A 13,520-nucleotide genomic window follows, 5' to 3' on the forward strand; every position below is an offset into this window, starting at 1 on the left:
AAAAAAAACCCGCAATCAAGCTGCCGAGATAAGTTGGCAAGGAGTTGCCGACATATAATTTGAAACCAAGATAATTAACTCGGTACAAAGTGTAAAGTTGAGTTTGGTTGGGGAACCTCCCTTCTAGCTGGCGCCTCAGGACCACACTAGTTTCGGGGACTAATGTCGGGGGATGGCCCCTAGTTGGCTAAGGGTATGGCCTAAATGGCCGGACTAACTCTATGGAACCGACTTACTAAGGTAAGTCAGGCAACTTTGTTTGCAGGTAAAGGTCATGTTGACCGGGTTGGTATGCGGACATAGGGTACCGACATACCAATGTCGGTGCTCCAAGGCCGACAAGTTTGAACTCGGCCTAACTCGATTGGCATGAAAGGTGTCAAGGATGAATAACCAACATAGCTTTTCGGAGTAGGCATAGGGGTCCGGCATAGGGACAATGGTCATATGCCTGGTCCGAAAGTCAGCGCTCGAATCACATCCCTATAATCACGCAACAATTCAGGTGAATCTCATCATGACACAAGGCAAGTCGCTACATTCCAACAACAGGGCTGACCATGTCGCCGACGAGAGGTACAGTGGTCAGCGACGTGGTGACATAAGGCCAAGTCACTTCTCAGTGTACTTGGGACAAGATGGAGACTCCCAGATAGGAGTAGCTGTAGACTTGGATCCACAAAACATGGCTTTTATCCCATGCTAGAGTTTCTCCCTTGTAACAACCTGCCCCCCCACTATATAAGAGGGTGCAGGACCTCCACAGCAGGGTTTGGGCTCTCTTCTTCTTCCTCCTCTCGCATACAGCTCAAGGAGCACCATTGTAGTGGTATTTTACCTCGAGAGATATACAATTTAGACAAGCATGAGTAGGGGTTTACCTCCTCACGAGGGCCTTGAACCTGGGTAGATCATTGTGTTCGTGTGTGTTTGCTAGTTCACCTTTCCTTCTTCGGATCCATCGGCGTACATCGGCCCCAACTTAAGCCTACCCATAGCATTGTATGTTCACCACAACGAAGCAGACCTTTTGTGTTGGTTTTCAACATTTTTTCGATAAAGGAAATATATTAATATCAAGAAGATACCAATTACACCCAGCCTCTGCAACAACGCACCACCCTAACAGCACTAAGGATGCACACAGCCAAAAACAAGAAAAGAAAACTAAGAAACAAAAGTCCCTCTACAGTATCTCGGGCCTAACAACAACAATACATCCACCGCCAAGACAACACCTGAATTACAGACTCTCCAAAAACGACGCCTCCAAGAAGGGAACAGTGCTCAAACACCATCGTCGCCCGATCAAAGATCTTAGGTTTTCACCCTGAAGATAGTCCCCGCTCTCAAAACAATGCATCCACCAAGGTCATTGCCGGGCACAACCAATTAAGGCCAGACCTTGGATTTTCACCCTGAAAGGTAGGACTCTGCACTTCACCTGTGTTGTCGCCCCCACTTTCATACCACTGATGTGAAGCCCGGAACACCAAGCAAGTCCCTCAACAGCGCGGAGACTTGAATCTCCCTTAGCTAGTCCTCCCCTCCGGCCTTCATGAAATTCTCTTCTTCCGACTTTCATCATGGATCCATAGTCACTTGATGTCAACACAGAAAAAGAGCTTCGCGCCGCTCCCTCCAGAACCAATCGGTCGGAATAAAAACATGGGTGCGCACGACCGAATACCTCCGATCCAGCAAACTCCAGGCAAAGCACTGTTACATTCGCCGGCGGAGCCTTCCTGAACTCAATCCCCCGGCCAGATCACGAGTTCAGGCCTCCGGTAGGTCCTCCTCTTCACGCAAGAGAGGCCCTAGGACCGCCGCCGTCTTTATTCAGGTCGGACCCCCACGTCGGTGACCATCCCATGCTGGCGAAACCAACCATCCACCGGCGACACCATCGCCGGCTTCCATGCACCTCCATCTCGCCGCCGAATCGCGGTGATAGATCAAAAGATCCACCACCACCAACCGCAGGCCGACCCTCTCCGGCGAAGAAGAGGGCCACCTCCTCCGTCGAACCCAAGGCTGCTGCCTTGGGCGCCCTCGTGTCGCGGAAGAAGCCCGAGATCGTCTCCACGCACCGACGAGAGGCGGGGGGGAGGGCATGGCGCAGACCGAGGGCCTGGCCGCCGCCCACCACCAAGCCCTGCCGGTATGCTGCGGGTGGAAGCCTAGGGGAGGGGAGGGGAACCGCAGCGCAAGAGCCGCCGCCGCCCATCACCATTCGCGCTAGGCCGCCGCCGTATGCGTCGAGGAGGGGAGAGCCCGTCCGCCGTCCTCCAGGACGGCGAGGAAAGTCCCCCGCCGCCGCCACGCCCCGTGGGTCTTTGCCCCGGTGGCGCTACCGGCGGCGGCTGTTAGGGTTGGGGGAGGGGGTCGGGAGAGGAGGGGGTTGGGGGAGGGCTGCCCGTCGACAAGTCTGCTTAGACGTGCATCTGTAGGATTTTCAACATGATACTGGAATGGAAGGAAGGAATGGAATCAATTCTTTTGGACTTCCAAAAGGAGTTAAATTTGTCGAAATCGAACCCGCAAGATCACACGGCTCATGAGTCATGCTGGTTGCACCTGCACGCACATAGTATACCGCCGCATATTCTCCCCGTCGATCGCAAACCCATCGCGTGTCCGATCATTTCCTTGGAGCGGCGGTGGGGTCCCTCCGCCCCGCTCGCTGCGCGCGGCGTCACTGTTCCACCCAATCCGCACCCAAATCTCGCGTCGGCGTCCCCACGAAGAAAAAAAAGCAGCAGCAGCAGCCGCCGCCGCGCGCAGCACACGGTCCGCACGCCGCTTCGCGCGTTCGCCAGCCGCCGGTGCGGCGGAAGAGGGGCCAGGGATTCCCAGCTCAGCTCAGCTCAGCTCGCGAAGCCCTGGAGCCGCGGCCTTCGCCCGAGCCCCCCACCCCGCTGCTCCCCCTACCATGCTCGTCCCCGCCCGCGACGACCTCCCGTGCACTCGCCCCCAGCTCCCAGCCCCGCATGACGAGCCGCGACAAGGCCGGCTGCCCCACGGCCACGCTGCCGCTCGACCGCTTCCTGGCCTCGCTCGCCGCCAACGTGGAGCAGCTCGGCAAGCGGTGGGAGATCGCCGTCTGCGACCGGAGGGCGAAGGAAATCAGGAGGAAGGCGGAGATGGCGCCGGCGGTAGAGCTGCACACGCCGCTCTTCTACGCCACCTGCGCCCTCGGCGGGGTCCTCAGCACCGGCCTCACCCACCTCGCCGTCACGCCGCTCGACCTCGTCAAGTGCAATATGCAGGTATCCGACAGATGCTCCCTTTGTTGCTGTGTCCCAATCATTTCTTCCTCACCACAAATATCCAATGGAATTGCTTGCGTCAATGCCAGGTTGACCCTAACAAGTACAGGGACATCTCATCCGGCTTCGGGGTACTGCTCCAAGAGCAAGGTCTTGGTGGGTTCTTCAAAGGCTGGATGGCCACGCTGGTTGGGTACAGTAGTCAGGGCGCCTGCAAGTTTGGGTTCTACGAGTACTTCAAGAAGTGCTACTCGGACATCGCTGGCCCTGAGAATGCTGACAGGTTGAAAACCGTGATCTACCTTGCCGCATCCGCGTCGGCTGAGGTGATTGCAGATATAGCTCTCTGCCCCATGGAGGCCGTCAAGGTTCGGATCCAGACACAGCCGGGGTTTGCTCGATGCCTGACCGATGGGCTCCCGAAGCTTGTCCAGTCCGAAGGTGCCTTTGGGTATAGATACTACATATCTTCTATTGATTGTTATTGTGTTAAAATTAGTTCCATTTAAGGTACTTCAGAACACCCTTTAACGCTGTGTGGTAATTTCAGGCTTTACAAGGGATTACTTCCTCTCTGGGGCCGCCAGATTCCTTGTGAGTCAAACTGATAACCATCTATCTTTTCCCATTGTATGTGTATATGCTAAGGGTTAAATATAGTAGTACATACTAATGGGAAAAAGCTATAGCAGCAGTGCTGAACGTTTGATACCAGAATCTTCTATGAGCTATTTTCAGGCTCAAGCAATTTTAGAGTCTATGATATTGTGTGCAGAGAATATTTGAGAGTGCTATAGGACGGAAATGGTTTCAGAATGCCTACAAAACTGAGCTAGCCAAATGCTGGTGCTGATTTTCTATAAATCAACACTATATAAAGTCTGCCACTACCCAATATCTGTAATTTAGACCTAGTTTGCAGCCCATGCTCCATCATGAAAAGCCTAATTGATTTTATTTGCTTCCTTTTATGGAATATGTTAAAATACTACTGTTATACACAATTTTGAAGTAGACTGAATTATCATGACTATTATGATGGGCAACCCAAGTTTTTATGGTTCATGTACTTAATTCCTCCTCGTAGTGTAATCCAGACCATATATAGTTATCATGACACTTTATTATTATTGGGAAAATAAGGGTCTACATTGAACCCTATACTCTAGCAAAAGTTCACTTTTCAACCCTGAACTCTGAATTGCAACCTTGAGCTATCAAAACCCTCCTTCAACCTTGGATTTTTTCACAAGTGATTTCAGCTGACGTGAATACAAAGCGTTCATCACTTCATTAAACGAATCAGTTGAGTGAACAGATGGGTAATTGGCATGTGGAGTAGTGAGAGCTCAATTTGGTTTTAACCCTAACCTTTCCTGTCCAGTCATCATGAGCTGATTCATTTGATGACGTGGCAGTGACATAGACGTGGCAAACACGTGGTGTTCAAGCCGGCTGAAGAAACTTCTGAAACCACCTGAGGTTCTAAAGTGAACGGTTTTGATAGTTCAGGCATGCATTTCAGAATTCAGATAGTCTTACGATACAGGGTTGAAGGGTGGACTTCTACAAGGGTTTGAGGTTGAAACATGGGTTTTATTGCATTATTGTCGGAAAATCCATGTGCAAATATGTCAATTATTTGTGTGTTATGTAAATTTGTTTGCTAGTTTTTGGCCAATTGCTATCCATGAAAAGATATGAAAAACATGCCGGCCATTGGCAAATGACAAATGATAGAAAAATAATTGGTTCAGTTACCGTGCTTATGGATGTAGTACTTGATTGTTTAACATGGCTATGCAACAGTTTGTGCAGCCATCTTATACTCTTTATGTTAAGGTGCGACCCTGATTGCTTTCTCCATTACCTTGCAGACACTATGATGAAATTTGCTTGCTTTGAGACCATTGTTGAGATGGTGTACAAGCATGCTGTCCCAAAACCAAAAGACGAATGCAGTAAACCACTCCAACTAGCAGTGAGTTTTGCAGGGGGGTACATTGCTGGAGTCTTGTGTGCTGCTGTATCTCACCCTGCAGATAACCTGGTGTCTTTCCTCAACAATGCAAAGGGAGCAACTGTGGCAGATGTAAGCCCACCTGTTATCTACATCTTACACCATCTCACTGTCAGATATAGTATTTAAATATAGTATTCCCTCTGGTTCATATTAATTGACCCAATTTTGTCTAGATATAGATGTATCTAGTCAACAAACACGTCTTGAGTCAATTAATTTGAATCGCATGGAGTATTACTATTGTTTTTCATACTGGTTATGATCAATGGCTTGCACTATCAGGCTATAACAACCCTTGGGCTGTGGGGCCTTTTCACCCGTGGCCTTCCGCTCCGAATTATAATGGTTGGCACTCTTACCGGAGCGCAATGGGCAACATATGACGCGTTTAAAGTATTTGTTGGACTGTAAGTACATGTTCTTTTGAATCCATGCATCGCTGCCATCATCGACAATTTATGCCACATTGTCGACAATTTATGCTACAATATCAAATTATCTCATTGCTTGTGCTTAATTCTCCAGGCCAACATCTGGGGGAGTCAGCTCTAGTTATCATGCTACCTCTAATTTGCGCCAAGTCGATCATGAAAAGCAGAACTGACCGTTAACAGGAAGGTTTGTGCTGAGCTACCGGCACCCCGGCAGCTGCTCTACTTCTTGCAAGAGCTCCAAAATCGCAGGATGAAGTGTTAAATGAATGTTGTGGCACTCTGTTAGCCGGTAGGAAATTTCACTTTCAAGGGGTTTTTGTTGCTACCTCTTGGAGGTCGGAGCTAGTGTAATGAACTGAACAAGCTTCAGAGATTTATCTGGCAGATTGGCGCGATGGTCTGAATATATTTGGCACATAATGGCCTCCTTTGCCCTTGTCTGGCTGTCTTCCTTGCTTGGGCAACCTGCATTATCAAAGAATTTTTTTTTTTCCAAACGATCATAAGATCGAATTTCATTATCAGCAGATAACGAAACAGACGAGTATCACATGCCCATCAGGCATGGTCCAACACTAACACCAACACACAAGGAACTAAACGGCTGCCTGGGGCAAACCAACACTCAACACATCTAACAGTTTTATCTCCCAACACAGAGAGATAGCACAGCGAAAAAACAACATCAAGCTAAGTTTATCACAGCTACCACCAGCCAAAAGCAGAATCCTACAGCAGCTATTCAACAAGATGTAGCGCATCAGGTGATATCAACACGTTCGTCCTCCTCCATGTCATCCTCATCAACATCAGCGTTCCTTGCATCCCTGATCATCAGTGGTCTCTGTGTTGGGGTAGGCCTGTTCTGAGCCCCAGCCTCGGCATTCTGGGCACTAGCCAGCTTCAGAAGCCCATCAGCTCCCAAGCGCAGGTCTTCAGCGTCCTTCTCACCATGCAAACCTGCCCAATATTTCATGAAGACAGTAGAGTAACTAATCAATTCAACCGGATCCTTGATCAATTTATGATCAAAACAAGCTCTATTCCTCAATTTCCATATTGCCCAACAAATCGCAGCCAAGCCCGCAATTTGCGTGTTTCTGCTTGCAGGAATAAAGCGTGGAATCCACCAAAAAAACTGAGTAAAGGAACCAGGTCTGGTTCTTGCTCCAATCAACTTCCCAACCGCACTCCAAACGAATTTTGCAGCTGGGCAGGAGAAGAAAATGTGGGAAATACTCTCAGGACAATTGCAGAATTGACAGGAAGCATTCCCATGCCAATTCCTCTTTAACAGGTTGTCTTTTGTAGCAATAGCATTGTGCCAAATCATCCACAGCCAGATTTTGATTTTCAAAGGAATTTTACTTTTCCACAAGTGCTTGAAGGTTCTGTCCATCCCATTACTACACAGGTGATTATAAACTGACTTAACAGTGAATTTACCACTTTTTGTCCATTTCCAGTGAGGTTTATCCTGTCTGTCAGTTAACACTGTCTGTAGCATAATCTGATGTAAACCATGGATCTGCAGAGCAATATCAGGTGTCATCCATCTTCTGAAAGTAAAGTTCCAGTTCATGTTGGCAGCCTCAGCAACAGATACATCTTGTTCAATACAAATATCAAAAATTTCAGGAAATCTGTCTTTTAAAGGATTCTGCCCACACCAAGCATCACACCAGAAACTAGTGTTCTTACCATTCCCCACTTTCATCCTTCTCCCTTTCAAATAAATCTGTTTCACCTGAAGCATATCAGACCAGAGAGGGGAGTCTCCAGGTTTTTTCTTTGCAAGATATACACCACCCTGTTGGAGATATTTGTTCCTCATCAGCTCTTGCCAAGGTCCAGAATCATTCTCAATCTTCCACCACCATTTACACATCAAGCTGACATTAAACAGATGAAGATTTTTTATACCCAAACCACCTTTCTTTTTTGGTTTGCAAATCCAGTTCCATTTGACAAAGTGATATTTCTTTTTATCAGCACTTCCAGCCCAGAAAAAGGATCTGATGGGTCTATCAATTTGTTCAATAGTTGACTTATGGAGTAACCTCATGGACATCTGATAAACAGCAACACTGGAAAGGCAGGCATCTATTTTGACTACTCTACCTCCAATGGACATGGCATTCCCCACCCACCCACACATCTTCTTTTTTGTTTTCTCCCCCAGAAATTTCATCTCTGCAACAGTTGGTCTTCTTGCACAAACAGGGGTGCCAAGGTATTTAATTGGCCAAGCCCCTTGTTGACAATTAAAAAGGGCAGCAAAGAACTGGGATTTGGCCTCATCCTCAAGAATCATCATAACCTCACTTTTCTCAAAATTGATTTTAAGCCCAGACATTGTTTCAAAAATATACAGAATGAGTTTCAAATTCACAGCTTGCTCTGCATCATCCTGAATGAGCAGAATAGTGTCATCAGCATACTGCAGCAGAGAAATGCCTTTTTCTACTAAATTGTCAGCAAGCCCTTTGATTAGTCCATTCTGCTGAGCCAGGGATATCATCTTGGATAAGCTGTTGGCAGCCATATTGAACAGGAAAGGGGCAAAAGGATCCCCCTGTCTAACTCCCTTACAGCTAGCAAAATAGGGCCCAACATTATCATTTACTTTCACACTTAAAGTGCCATTAGTCACACACTTTTTGATCCACTCAAGCCAGCTGTTACTGAAGCCCTTCTGATGACAGCAATCAAACAGAAAACTCCAGTTTACTTTATCATATGCCTTCTCAAAATCAATTTTCAAAACCACCCCCTGTTGCTTTCTAAATTTGCTTTCTCTCAGAACTTCTTGGAGAAGCATAACCCCATCTGTGATATATCTCCCTTTGATGAAAGTAGTTTGATGATTGGACAACAGTTTCTCCATCACTGGGGTAACTCTGACAGTAAGAGTTTTGGTGATAATTTTGAACAAAACTTGCAATAAGCAAATAGGTCTGAACTTTTGGATCCTATCAGCATCATCACCCTTAGGGATTAAAGTAATAACACCATAGTTAATACTGGCAAGGTCAATTTTGTGTGCATGCAGGTCATGAAACACTGCCATAATGTCTTCTTTGATAATATCCCAGCAAGCTTGATAAAATTCAATGGGGAAACCATCAGGGCCTGCTGCCTTATTCTTCTCCATCAGATCTACAACATCTTTGACTTCTTGTTCAGTAAATCTTCTGGACAGAATCTCCCTGTCTCTGTCATCAAGCTTTTCTGCATTTTCCCATATCTCAGCATTCAATCTGACCCCTCTGTCTTCTGCAGGTCCAAACAGATTTTTATAGAACTGAGTGGCATGATTCAACAGCTCTTTATCCCCTTGAATAACTGATTCACCATTTTTTAGAGAAAAAATCTTAGACTTTCTCTTGCAACCATTGGCCAATCTATGAAAGAAAGCTGTATTACTGTCTCCTTTCAAAAGCCAATTATCTCTTGCCCTTTGTCTCCAGAAACATTCCTCCTTATCTAACATGTCAAGCATCTCCTGCTGAAGGGCAACTTTCTGTTGGATATCAGTATCAGACAATGGAGATATTTCTTCTTTCCTTTCCAGCTCAGCAAGCAGGAGAGAAATTTCACTTTTCCTTTTTTTATCCCTCCCCCTTAAATTGTATCCCCACCCCTTCAAACTATTCTTTATAGCTTTGAGCTTTGTCTGTACTCTGTCCAGGCTGTTCTTGGCTCTGACATTTTGTTGCCAAATCCTTTCAACTCTGCTCAGAAAATCTTCTTCTCTGATCCAATTTTTTTCAAATCTGAATTGATACTTTTTCTTTGGTTTGTCCTCCAAGGTATCAAGGATAAGGGGATTGTGATCAGAAACATCTCTATTTATCTTGTGAACTGTGGCCAAAGGGAAAAGATCTTCCCATTCACTATTCATCAAAAATCTATCCAATTTTTCAAGAGTGGGGTCAGCCTGATTATTTGACCAAGTATACTGTCCACCAGATAAATGGATTTCTCTCAGGGCATAAGTGTTAATGATGTTGTTGAACATATCTGTCCATCTATTGGCTCTCATGAATTTGTTCTTCTCAGAAGAAAATCTAATGATATTAAAATCTCCACCAATGAGAGTAGGATGCCTTTGATCACTGCACACTCTGCCAAGTTCAATCAAGAAATCTTCCTTGTCATTCATCTGAGCAGCACCATAAACAATAACCAAACACCAAGTCACATTGAGCTTAAGATCCATCAAAGTAACTTTGATGAAAAATCTGCCAATCTCAAGATCGTTGATGTTGAATCCGGACAGCCTAAAACCACCCGAGAATTCCACCACTTCTACCCACAGAGCCAATCCACTTCCAAGCAAACAGATTACGAGGGTCTATAGCCCTGAAAAAAGCAGGAGAATAATCTTTCTTGATTGTTTCCTGTAGCCCAATGAAGTCCACATCTTGCTCTCTGATAAAATCTGCCAAAAAACAGCTCATACCTTTTTTCCCCACACCCCTGCAATTAAGAGTTGCTCCTATCATAAATATCTTGGATTTTTTTTCCTGCATCTGGTTCCAGTGACAATGCCACTCAAAGGGTGAGCATTGTTCACTTTCCCCAAGGCAGCACTTGATTTTGACTGTGCTCCTTCAGAGGAATCACCTGATTTCACTGGTGATCCTCTTCTTTTCCCAGAATTAATCAAACTTCTTCTTTTCTTTCTTTTTTCCCTGGACAAGACAGGTGTAAAACCCTCTTCATCTTCACTCCTTTGCTCTCTGTCAAACTCCGAAGCATAACCTTTTCTACCTCGACTCAACCTCGGCTCAATGTCAGTATGTGCCACAGCAATAGCATGCCTGGCCTGTTCTAGATCTTTCAAAATAATTGATATTCTCCAAATTAAATGTTTTAGGATCAACCCCTATTTCTAAGGCCCTTGCATGTATAACATCATCATCAAGTAAAGCAAAGGAATTATGAGAGGTTAAGTTTGTACCTGACACATCTCTTGTAGCAGCAATTTTGGTAGCTTTCTGCAATCTTGGTGGAATGTGAATCCTGTGAGATAATCCTGGAACTCATGCGACTAGGTTGAGGGCCACCACCTGCTTGATGTAGAGAAATATTGGCACCAAGTGTCAATGTTAGTTTCCAAAAACAGGGGATTGTCCACTTGGGACAGAGGATCTTCTTGTGTGCCATCAACATCCACTTGTACATCATTGACAGGACTATCAACGACCATTACTGTCTCGAAGAGTAGGTGCAGCTAGAGCCATAACTCCCCGACCAGGATTTATATATCTCACGTACGTAGCAAGACTATCGTATTCGGTAGAGTCATAGTCAACTTTGTTCCTCGAGATGCTTCTTCTTCATTGTTGCTTCCAGAATGGGCCCCGACTCTTTTCTATACCGCTTCGAATGTGGAAGGCCTTATCACCGCCAGATTTTACCAAAGTATGTAGGAATTGTGCATAAGAAGAAGAAGGGGCAGATGCACTAGAGGATGCTTGCCTGTGTGATAGAACTGATGGTGCAAAGGCTTTGGTTACAGATTTATGCACCTCAGATAACACCATATTGTTACCACCTTTATCTTGCAGGGAAGTGGGAGCGCTAGACTCCACATGCACCACACTATCATCCTTGTCTTGAATGTCTCTCTCAAACAGTTTCCTTTTCCCATTGTCTCTGCCAGAAGCAACATACATGGCTGCAGCAGTCTGCCTGGTTGACACATTGTTCCTAGTAGAATTATTGGTTATTCTAGGAGGAGCAGATTGGGAGCCTGCATCAGAATCATTTCTACCAGTCCTTTGCCTCTTTGGTGTCCCATGATCATCCTCACCTTCTTCATTGGCATTAGCAACCATTATTCTGGTGCCAGGAGTAGGAATGGGTTCACACAGCTCTCTGGTATATTGAAGTTCATAAAAGCCACCCTCCATCTCACAAACTCTTGTGTTAGGGACCAGAGATAGGTCCTGACTGCCAATCTTAACTCTGACATAAGAGAAGTTCCTGAGAAAGTTCTTGTCAAGAACCAAGGGTTTGCCTACCAAGCTGGCAGCATAGAAAACAGTGGAATTACATCTGAAATTCATAGGAATCCCTTTCACCCGAAACCAAGCTTCCTCCATTTTAGATATTGGTTGAATATCACCCACCCATTTCTCCAAAGAAATGATAGCTCCTGGAACTGTCTTCATGAAAAGTTTGCCAAAATGTGCAAGCTCATCAATAGCTTTAGCAGATGGAAACCTGGTTCTGAACTCAGTGGGAGAGACCTCCTTTGCAAAAAACCTCCAGTTAATCTTCATAGACTCAGCCCATACATTAAATTCATGCTCTATGTTTCTGCTGTTTACTTCACCCTTTTCAACAGTAATATGAGCATAGTTCAGTTGTTCCACAGGTTGATTCTCCATAACAGGTACTGGGATAGAATAAAACCCAGAACCAAACTCTTCACTGCCATAAAAAGGTGCATTGTAATCACAAGGCTCTCTAGTCTGACAGACATCAAGATGATGTTCCCCACGACAATTCATGCAAGATCCTTTGAATTTAGTGAATCTATTGTCAGCAACCCTAGCAGTGGACGTGTTCAAACCCACAACCGGTAGAGGTACAGAGGACCCTACTGGCTCAGGTAGAACAGCAGGTACAGGGGGAACAGTTGAACTAGGAGCAGGCTGTTGCTGATTCAAACTAAGCGCAGATTGATTTTGAGCCAAACTAGCAACACCCCTATCTGACCCTGCAGCAGCAATCGAAGGCGGAATAGAAGAGGAGTTGTTCATACTTACATCAATCGATCTGAGGGGATCCTCCCCATGAGAAGAATCACCAGGCATCATCTCGGCTCGGTGAGCCCAACGATCACGCACACGAGCTTCGTCTTCGAGGCGCCGCTTGTCTGCCAGCGCCCTTTCACGAGCCAGTCGCTCAGAAACGCGAGACGCCTCCCGGCGACGATCTTCATCAAGACGCCGCCGATCCTCTATGCGACGGCGCTCCTCGGAACGCAGCCGCTCTTGATCTGCAGCTCTTCGATCCTCCTCTCTGCGGCGTTCATCTTCAAGCCTCCATTCCGCTTCACGGCGTCTCTCATCTTCCCATCGGCGCTGTTCATCGCGCCGATCCGCCTCCGAACCATGTCGAGGACGATTGGCGAAGTAGTTCCTTGGCGGCGATCTCCTCGGAGGGGTGCGTCTAGGACCACCGTACCGTCGATCCATTGGTGGAGGTGACCGCACCACCTGCACGAACGATCTCCGGTCGCCGGAAATGCTCCCTGCCCAATTTTGTGGTGGTTTTGGAGTAGGAGATTGAGATCTGGGTGCGAGCAGTTGAGGAACGAAAACGACGGCGCCTGTCGATCTGGATCTAGGGTTGATCCGTGGCTGAAAGGGAGCGGATAAAGGTCGACTATGCACAGTACTGGGCTGAGGCCCAGGTAAAACTGAGGCCGCCATGGATCGGGCCAAACCTTGATCACCACCCAACCGGATTACACCGCAAACGCGCACGCAGGGCGGTTCGCGATGAAAATCGCAGCGAGAAACCTGATCCATCTGCACCTCTGGCCCAATTTTGACCCACATGCCATTGATCCATCGACTCGAGCCTCCAAAAATCGAATCCAAACACACATCAGGACCAATTTGGCGCCAATTTTGATCAAACACCCAAACCCTAGGTCCTTCAATCTTAAGAAAGCCCGATTTCCGCACGATCGTGTCATTGGAGATCGAGATCAGAACAGCTTTGTGAACCGAGAGCTGACCAGAGTCGTGGTCGGAGGAAGCGGAGGTACCG

The 13,520-nt window shown here is 46.7% G+C and overlaps 1 protein-coding gene across 1 annotated transcript; it reads left to right on the forward strand.

Moving 5' to 3' along the window:
• Positions 1 to 2,625: 2,625 nt before the first annotated feature.
• On the forward strand, positions 2,626 to 6,162 carry LOC127296118 (mitochondrial phosphate carrier protein 3, mitochondrial). The gene is made up of 6 exons (XM_051326145.2): positions 2,626 to 3,269; positions 3,359 to 3,720; positions 3,820 to 3,863; positions 5,147 to 5,361; positions 5,575 to 5,699; positions 5,818 to 6,162. The coding sequence occupies exons 1-6, from the start codon at positions 2,991 to 2,993 to the stop codon at positions 5,894 to 5,896; spliced, it is 1,104 nt and encodes a 367-aa protein (XP_051182105.1). The 5' UTR covers positions 2,626 to 2,990; the 3' UTR covers positions 5,897 to 6,162.
• The last annotated feature ends 7,358 nt before the right edge of the window (positions 6,163 to 13,520 follow it).

The sequence above is a fragment of the Lolium perenne genome, chromosome 4, assembly GCF_019359855.2.
Source record: "Lolium perenne isolate Kyuss_39 chromosome 4, Kyuss_2.0, whole genome shotgun sequence".
Classification (NCBI taxonomy): Eukaryota; Viridiplantae; Streptophyta; class Magnoliopsida; order Poales; family Poaceae; genus Lolium; species Lolium perenne.